General features: G+C 31.5%; 1 protein-coding gene across 1 annotated transcript; it reads left to right on the plus strand.

Moving 5' to 3' along the window:
- Positions 1-8,270: 8,270 nt before the first annotated feature.
- LOC128285488 (uncharacterized) lies at positions 8,271-9,647 on the plus strand. The gene is made up of 2 exons (XM_053022965.1): positions 8,271-8,466; positions 9,034-9,647. The coding sequence occupies exons 1-2, from the start codon at positions 8,271-8,273 to the stop codon at positions 9,645-9,647; spliced, it is 810 nt and encodes a 269-aa protein (XP_052878925.1).
- The last annotated feature ends 745 nt before the right edge of the window (positions 9,648-10,392 follow it).

Here is a 10,392-nt window from a genome sequence, read left to right on the forward strand (position 1 = left end):
TCTTTCACTATACATATCTTAAGAAAAAAAGCAAAAATGGAATATAATTATCTCAATATAACTTAATTGTTAGAATAATACCAATCATCTTAAACAAGTCCCTTTATTTATATATATATATATATATATATATATTTCGAAATTATTTGCAAGTAAATTGAAGCTGTGGAAAAACAATACTTATAATTAGTACCATCTAATTTAGATGCCTGTGATTGAACAAAATAAGAAAATAATGTACACTCAATATGTTTACACAGTTCAATTTTCTTATGTTTATGGAGCCTTCTCATAGAGATAATATACTATCTTAATAACTTGTAAAACAAGTGATTACAACATCTAATGCTAACTAGATTAGACTCCTCACTTTTGCACCTAAAATCTAAACAACTCTTAGATTTTGCATTCAATGGAAAATGTTCATCTTTGAAAAAAAATAGGTGCTCTTAGATCAGTAGATCACCTATACAAGTTTTCTCAATTTTTAAGTAATCGAGCCATTCTAACATGTTATATCAATTACAATCGATCTTTCCAAATAAATAGCATGATAATCTACATGTGGAATATCTCCAATGAGTCTAGGATAAGTTTTGAATATTCAGGGTATGCTTCCAAGTTTACCCAATCTGATCAAATCTCTTCAAAGTTGGGAAGTTGATTTCCTTGATTCAATCCAAACCAATCTTCAAGATATGTTACTATAATGGTTTGCATATCATAAATGAGCTTGTAGTTGTCCAAAGTATCAACAAGAATCAAAATCTCAGGATTTTGTTACCAAAATTTGTCAACACAAAACATGGCAAGTTTTTGAGCGGTGCAATGGCAGCCACCAATAGACATTACTCCTTAGCATTGCTCAAAAATTGCCTCAGCATTCTCCCCTAGAAGAACATATACAACAAAAGATACAAATGTTCCCCTAAGTAACACCCCCTTAATCAATTACACTAAACTATTAACATAATCAAACAAATAAACTACTAATGCCATAAAAAAAATACTATAAATTATATTATATCAAGCAGAATTGAAAATGGCTCACAAAATAACAAACAAAAGTAAAGAAAAATAGTCAATAAACAATTCCTAACAAATGAACTTTGAAAATAAAAAAGCTAAAATCATTTTCAGCATCCCAACTTTCTTCCAAGTTGCTCCCCTTTTTTGTTCAATAGTTCTGCCAAAGAGATACTGAGGTTGTTTGGCCAACAAATCATTCCCCAATACCTTAGCTTGATGCACATTGGCTTGAAGTTGTTGAATGACTCATTTTTAAGAAGCAATCTCAGTATCCAAATGTTGTTACATTCTTCGCTTGAAAGTTGAAAGACATCTTGGAGTTCCAGACTCAATGCCAACTGGTGCAGGCATTACTTATCCAGAACCAACTTCATCGTAATATTTTGTCAAAACTCGTTTAATTTTATTAATCGCTAACTCAAGCTCACTTATAGTATTTTTTTAAAATTATCTTAATTTTAATTTAATATTTAATAATTATATATTTTTATTAAAATTTTAAACAAGACAACTTAACATATTTTTTAAATGTTTATATTATAATTATAATTTTTATGTGAAATAAAATACATATTATATAAAATAAAATAAAATAAAATATTCTAATATTTAAAATTGGATTGGTTCGAGCCACACTCAAGATAAAAAACAGATATTTTAAATTAGCCTTTTTTTTTGTTTAAAACTATTTCTTAGATTTAATATTTTTGTCTAAATCCTCTCAAATTTTAAATAGACTTCAAACTAAGTTGACAATTCGACTCTTGAAGAGGTTAATTGATATGGCCTTTTAACTAAATGGAAAGAAAAAAGGTTGTATATTTGAGGTCTCAACTTCAAATACATTATGAATAGGTTTGCTTTAGATTTGTTTAGATAAGTTTTCTAAAAGTATTCTAGTTTACCAGTTTGAGATTAATCAATTATTCAATGTTTGATGAATTTTGATATATTTTAATTGTGACTTTTTTGACATGTTATCTTATAACTTAAAAATGCCGTTTACACACATTTGCTACTGCTGCTGCTGCTTCTTTTGTTTAAAATTTCCACTGTCTAAATCCCTGAATCAATATATATACACACGTTTATAAGACAATGAAAGTTAAAGCTTCATGAAATTTGATTTGTTGGTATTTGTATATTATTTTGATATATTTATATAAAAATCTTGTTTTGGAAGATAGATTAAAACTTCACACTCAATTTCATAAAGTTATCATTTAATTAGTTTACAGACAATTAACAGTTATGTAATTTGACCAATTATACATCTCATGCATACTAAACATACAATTGTCTTCCAAAACACACGTATAACATCTAAGTCTTACCTCAATGCTCAACAGATCTTCCACCTGCACTTACAAGTTAGTTAAACAATTGACCAACCCATTCATTGAGCAGTTATAATCCACCATTAAATTGTCTAACTAATACAATAATTAGAGTTTGAAACCAACTAATTAAAGAGTCCATAATGTCCAATTACAATCCAACAATTATAACAAAGTCTAATTCTAAATCCCATAATTTGGTCCTACATTCCCTTCCTCATTTGGTTTTGGGAACCCATCAACATACCCAGGTATAGCCTTGTGTTAGATCACTTTGATAGCTCACTTCCCCGCCTCTCCACAAGCTAAATCACTACAATGTTTTAAAAGAGTGTGAGCTTACTGAAGCTCAGTGAGTACTCAAACATACTACAAATAAACACATCAGTTAGGTTAAAGTAGGTGTACAATAACATTTCACATATTATTACAGTCTGCACATAATAGTAACTCATACGACACAACAGATTTCATAAAATAAGCAGCGCACATATAATAAGAAATTCACATAAAATGGGCGAATCACATAATTTATCAAGTTGCATCAAACATATTTTCATATGAAATAACTGTTCATACCAAATGACAACTCATGCTAAATAATAGTTCATATCGCATCATAACTCATATAATTCAAATAATGATAAATTGACATTTTGTGATTATGAAACATATAGGGGACTCTATCACCACACATAGAATCGTTATCTAAACTCTTGTTCCTTATAACTCAAGCATGAACAAAATCATTCAATATACATTTCATGTTCAACTTACTTCAATCGGTCATCCCGAATTGCCCAATAACAATGATTAGCCACCCCAAATTGCCTGAGAATGATGGCTTACCACCCAGGATTGCCTGGCAATAATGGTTTATCAATTTAGATTTGTCCTCCTGGGTTGCCCGGTGATGATGACTTGTCATCCCGGATTGCCAAACAATGAGGGTTTATCGATTCAAATATGTCATCCCGGGTTGTCCGATGATGATGACTTCCCATCTTGGATTGCTCGATAACGATGCACTACCACCTCGAATTACTCGGCAACGATGGTTTATCGATTCAAATTTGTCATTCATCCCTTCATTTCATACGAACCAATTTATAATTCATAATTCATAATTCATCAGTTAACATATTCTTCAATATGCTTTAACTAGTTTCCCATACAGATTATTGATTACGAATTATATCTATAATTTCTACTTTATTCACTTTAGTCATTGTATCAATATTTAACATCAATGTACTTCAATTCAATTCGATTCATCCTCAATAGTTCATTATGACAATCTAAGATGTAATGCAACACAAAAATACGAGATTTAAATAAGCATATTAGACCATAGAAATGCTTACACTCATAATCATGGTTCACATATCACTCATGTAGCTCACATAGGTCATAGTTTGCATATCACATGGTATATGTTCGCATATCACTTTAGCATAAGTTCACATATCACATGGCATAGGTTCACATATCACATGGCAATCACACAATATAGGTTAGCACATCACATATAGTAACACAACATAGGTTCACAATAGGTAGGGCACGTACTTGATTAGAGGTTCATACTATATAGGTAATCTTAGAACATAAGTAAGCTCACACATGGGTAGGTTTCACACAATGGTAAGGCTCACATGGTATGGTTCACACAGTGGTAAGGTTTGCACATAGGTAGATTCACACAAGGATTTGACTCATATAAAGGTATGGCTCGCATGGTATGGTGAATGGGTTCACATATAAGGTGATAGGGTTCTCATGTCACTGGTGATAGGGGTTCGCACATGATTGGTGATAAGGGTTTGCACATGTCTGGTGATAGGGGTTTGCACATGTCTGGTGATAGGTGGTTATATACTAACAAGGCATGGTTCATATATTAGCAATGTAGGGGTTCTTATATTAATTTATCAGGGTTCGCATATTAATTTATCAGGGTTTGCATATTAATTAAGTAGGGGTTCATCTGTATTACCTTAGTCTGCGTACTAGAGTTTAAATGCAGTATACCAGACCACTCACCTTAGCATTTGCTTCAACTACAATGCTCAAGTAAGCTCTTATTTGCCTTTGTCCATGCTTGTGGAGGCTCTCAAATGAATTGGAACTTCACATACGCATCAAACACATTCCAAAGGCATTATTAATAGCAACAAACACAATTAAATCATTCCAAAATCACAAATCGAAGCCTCGTAACCTCTATACTGAAAACTTAACTAGTTTTGCAAAAAATACAATTTCACTACTCAAATCTCATTTCTAAGCTTAGATTTCAACTTCATACATCCTAAATATCATCTAATTACAAGTCTGAACCATCAATTTTATCTAATTACACAGATCTAATTTTTCTTGAAAAATCAAGCTTATGTGATCTTTGTCAAAGGATAACGTTTATTCATTAAAATTACTTAAAGATTTGTTAAATCAATGTAAAAAAAAACTTTTAATTAGATCAAAATGAGTTAGAAATCACTTTAAAGCATAAGCTTAACTAAGAAATACAAGATCTACCATTTTTAAACCAAAAATCAACTTAAAATCAAGTTATCTATTGAGATCTTGATTAAATCATTTAAATCTCGAATTGAAATAACAAATAACTTAGTTTAATCGTAAAAAGCCAGAATCTCACCTCAATTTTGCAAAATCGGTGAGCTATGGATCTAATTTGAGCAAAAATGTGTGAAGATCTCTTAAGGATTTGAGGATGAAAACATGATTAATTTTCAAAATTGAGAAGAGAATTTGTGTTTGGAGAACTCAGAAATAAAAAAAGATGAGCTAATTTTGAGAGAAAAGCTCTAATTTGGTGTTTGACAAATTTTTGAATGGGATGTGAAAATGAGAGGGATGGGACGGTGGGTGGTTTAAATAACCAACCAAAATTTAAAAATTGGGCATTTGCCCCTTTGACCACATACAATTTCCTCTATTTTCTAAATTGGGCTTTAGTTTCCAATGAAAGTCAATTTCAAAATTATTTTCAAATCAAACCTCGTTTTCAAAAATCTATTTTAACCAAATTAATTCTCAAACACCTAATTTTGATTTCTCAACCTAAAACTTTTAATTCTAATTATTTTAATATTTTATTTAATTAATTACTAATTATTTAATTATCTAATCTAATTACGGGCTCTGGTTCACTAACCCTCGATTTACTTACCCGATTCTACTAACTCAATTTTTGGGGTGCGACAATTATTGTTATTACTGCAATAAGGAGGATGTGGATTTGAGCGTGTCTAAGCACATTTTTATTTCAATTTAAAGGTTTGCGAACTTATATATAAAAATATGTAATCTAAATTTAAATTCAATTGACTTAAACTCATGAAATCTCTCTCTCAAACTCGAATATTCATCTAAATCTCTAATTCTTAAATATATATTGACAAAATTAAAAAATATATTTACGTAGAAATATATAGATTAGTTTAGTTAATAATGAGTTCGTTTAAGAATTTAGTTATATACACTACATTGCTTAAAGTTGATTAATTATGAAGTACACAAAATTCTTTTCTCTTCACACACATAAAAATTTCAAGTAGTTAATTGACTTGAAAAATTTAGAGGATAAATTTTATTTATAACTTTGAAAAGAAGTTACAATCTTTGAATAACTTGATTACAAAGAAAACTCATTTAATTCTTCTTTCTGGTTTGGCTTCAATCCAAGGGTTATCTAGACGTGATATTGGAAGAATGCAATTTGCTTCAAGTGTCATGAGACTTGCTCTTGAAATGGTTTGGCGAGATACTTTCTTGAGAATTTGATTTGATTGGATTTAAGGGTCTTTGAGACTTGATCTTGAATCAAAGATGACCACTTCAAGGGTCATCGAGACTTATCTTGAAAATAGATTTTGTCTCCTTAATGTTGGCACAATTATATTGGGGAGAGCTTAGATACAAGAGCCATTTAGAATTGATCTTGGATGGAAGAATACACTTCCAAAAGGCCTTCTAGGTTTGATCTTGAAAGCTAGGTTTAATCTCTTTTCTATCGGTTGAATTAGATTAAAAGACAACTTTATTCAAAAACAACTTTTGACTCCCTTCTGCAATTGAGCTACATCGAAAGACAACTTTTCTTCAGAAAAAGTATGACATTTGTTAGAATTTCTTTAGAGATTTCTGGACTTCTTGTACTTTTGAATCTATAATGGCTCGGGTGACCCTCTTTAATAGTACTAATCACCTGAATAAAAGAGAGTTCTTGTAAAATTTAACTTATTCATTTGAGTGCTCTACAAGAATTAAACTCTTTTATTTAGTATTTATTTCTTATTAATTTAGAGATAAAATAATCATATAATATGATCACTTGATTTTTTAAAAATAATTAGTGATAATATAATTTTTTATTTATCTTTTAACTAATTTAAATTAATCAAGAAAATAATTATGACATAATATATGATGACTTCATTTTCACTGTAACCTTGTAACACCCTGAATAATTTATTTTTGCTTTTGTAAAATCTGACATAAGTGTGTATCTGCTTTAGTGGTTAAGTGCTCTGGGTGTATGTGAGAGGTCTTGGGTTGAAGTCTTACACTTGAAAAATTTTGTTATTCTTGGATCTAAGCCTTATCTCTGTTCAGAGGGCTTATTACTAATTGCCTATAATTTCATATCAGAATGAGCTTGTTGGTTTTGAGTGGTAAGGGTGTTGGTGTGTTGGATTTCTTGTGTTTAAATCTCTACGTTAGCGTGGGCATTTATTTTTGCCCTATTAAGGGATTTTGGGAAATATCTTCTAATTTATTTTTGTTTTGAATTTTTTTTTCTCTTCAAGAAAAATCTGACAATAATTCCTTTGTTTTCCCCTTGTCGTTTTTGTTTCCTATCTCTGCGAAATTTTACTTTTCTTCTTTTTCGTTCGGTTCCTAAATCCATGGCTCGGTCATACTATTGGAATTGTTGGGTTCGTCTCTTTGGTGTGGTAAGTAGATTTCTGCTGCTATCAATTTTGGTTTGGGATTTTCTTTATTAGTGAGAACAACCTATGGTTATTGAAGAGTGGTATTTCGTGTTTAGGAATAGATTGTGGAGCAGAGAATCACACTTCAATGATTTGAAACGAGTAGAGATGGTTTGTCGACGGTGGTAAGTGGGTTTCGTGGTGACTCTTGTGTCGAATTTGTTACTCAATTTGCTAAATTGATGTTGGGTACCTTGTTTCTAGGTCTTGGAAGGCTCAGGATAGTTTTTGCATCAAAACGATACCAGGTGTGTACTCGAATCTCAGAAAAATAAATGTTAGCAAAAGCCGAAAAATCTTACTATCGACCCCACATGGGCTTGTGGCCACCTGTGTGGTAGGTCGTGTGGAGAACATGACCGTGTGATTAATGCAGGCATGGCCGTGCGTAAGATACGACCGTGTGGCGGCTCGAGTGTGGCCATGTGGGCCACACAGGCTAGGCCAAGTTGGGCGTATGAGCCCACACAGGCATGACACACAGGTGTGTAGATTCTTGGGCCAGGTCGTGTGGGCCATACAGGCAAGGCTGATATGTGCATTGGGCCACACAGGCGTATGGGCCCACACGAGTAAGCCACACGGGTATGTGGGCCCATATTTTTGTAATTTTTCTTAAGGTCGCACGAGTCACTTCGATCGACTGTGGGCCCACTATAGGGTCGGTAAAGGCTAAATAAACCCTATTCTTTATGCGATGAAGTTTTGATAGACTGATCTGAGTAGGATACTAAATAAAACAGCAAATGAACTACGAGTGATGTTTGCATAGCTTAGTATTAGTGATGATGGAAGTTTATTGGCTGAATTGAGAATTAAACCAGTGATGTTTGAACGAATCAAGTTAACCCAATTAGAAGATGATAAGCTAACGAAGAGAAAAGAAATGGTTCAGAGTGGCATAGCAGGGAATTTTAGTATTGATGAGCATGATTGTCTAAGATTTCATAATCGGATTTGTGTTCCAAATGTTTCAAAATTGAAAGAGTTGATACTTCGAGAAGCACATGATAGTCCTTTTACATTACATCTCATAGGAACGAAAATGTACTGCGATTTACGAGAATTATATTGGTGGCTAGGTATGAAGAGAGATATAGTGGAATTTCTGGCTAAATGTTTGACATGTCAGCGAGTCAAAGTAGAGCATTAGGTTCCAACTGGTTTACTTCAGCCTACGAACATTCCTGAATGGAAATGGGACTGCATCACAATGGATTTTGTAACAGGGTTGCCATTGTCAGCAAGTAAAAAAAATGCTATTTGGGCAATTGTTGATCGACTTACAAAGTCAACTTATTTTATAGCAGTCAGAACAAATTGGTCACTTCAAAAACTTGCTGAAGTTTATATTCGAGAGATAGTACGATTACATGGTATTTTGGTGTCAATAATTTCTAATCGAGATCCACGGTTTACATTCAGATTTTGGAGGCAACTGCATGAACCTCTTGGTACTCGACTTAATTTTAGCACAGCTTTCCATCCACAGACCGATGGACAATCAGGACGAGTTATCCAGATTTTAGAAGATATGCTTCGAGCTTGTATTATTGATTTTGAATAAGGTTGGGAACGTTATCTACCATTAGCTGAATTTGTATACAATAATAGTTTTCAATCAAATATTCAAATGGAACCATATGAAGCTTTATATGGTCGAAGATGTCGGTTACCAGTGTGTTGGACAGAATTGAATGAGAGGAAAGTGATTGGACCAGAATTGATTCAAGAAATAGAAGATACTGTTAAGAAGATTCGAGAAAGACTGAAGAAAACTTTTGACAGGCAGAAATCATATGCAGATTTGAAACGTAGAGACATTGAGTACACGATTGGTGGTAAGGTATTTCTAAAAGTTTCACCTTGGAAGAAAATTATGAGGTTCGGTCGAAAAGGAAAACTAAGTCTTCATTTTATTAGACCATATGAGATTATTGAGAGACTTGGACCAGTTGCATATCGTCTGGCTTTACCTTCAGAACTACAAAAGATTCATGATATTTTTCATGTTTCTATGCTCAAAAGATATCGATCAGATCCTTCATATATTATTTCTACAGAGGATATTGAAATTCGACCTGATCTGTCATATGAAGAAGAACCAATTAAGATATTGGCTCATGAGATAAAGGAATTGCGTAATAAACGAGTTCTTTTAGTGAAAATATTGTGGAAAAGTCATAATATTGAAGAAGCAACTTGGGAGTTAGAAGAGGCTATGAGATCACAGTATCCCCACCTCTTTTTAAGTAAATTTTGAGGATGGAATTTATTAAGGGGAGGAGAAATGTAATGACCCAAAATTCACGGGCATCGGAAAAGTACATTATTGGGCCTCCGTCTTAGCGAAATGGGTTCGTAAATAATTATTAGAAATATTAATGAGTCTAGTGATGTATTCAATTAGGTTTTAATTAGGTGAATTTAACTTAATTAAGAGTAATTAGCAAAAAGGACTAAAGTGAATAAAGGGTAAAAGACTACTTGTAGATCAAAATAAAATAAAAGGGGACTAGATAGGCAATTATGCCCATGTGAGGCGACATATGTTTAAAAGATCTAAGATTTTTACATGATATTTATTAGATTAATTATATTATTATTATTATTACTATTATTATTAAATAAATTAAAATAAAGACAAATTATATATTTGTACACTTGTAATATAATTGTATATTTTCTTAAATTTGGAGTAAAAGATATTTTATATATTAAATTATTATACTAATATAATATTATATTAATTAGATAAAAGTATATTATAAATTAAATTAAATTATTATATTATAAAATAAATTGAATTGTAACAAATGTATGGTAATAAAAATATACATGTGTAAAAATCATATTTGTACAATTGTAATTTAAATACATAATTTACTTATAATTTAAGTATAAAGATATTTTATAATTATTAATTATTAATTAAATATAATATAATATAAAGCAAATGAGATAAAAGAAAGGAAACGAATAAAGAAAAGAAGAAACAACATAGCCAT

Source organism: Gossypium arboreum, chromosome 12 (assembly GCF_025698485.1).
Source record: "Gossypium arboreum isolate Shixiya-1 chromosome 12, ASM2569848v2, whole genome shotgun sequence".
In the NCBI taxonomy this organism is placed as follows: Eukaryota; Viridiplantae; Streptophyta; class Magnoliopsida; order Malvales; family Malvaceae; genus Gossypium; species Gossypium arboreum.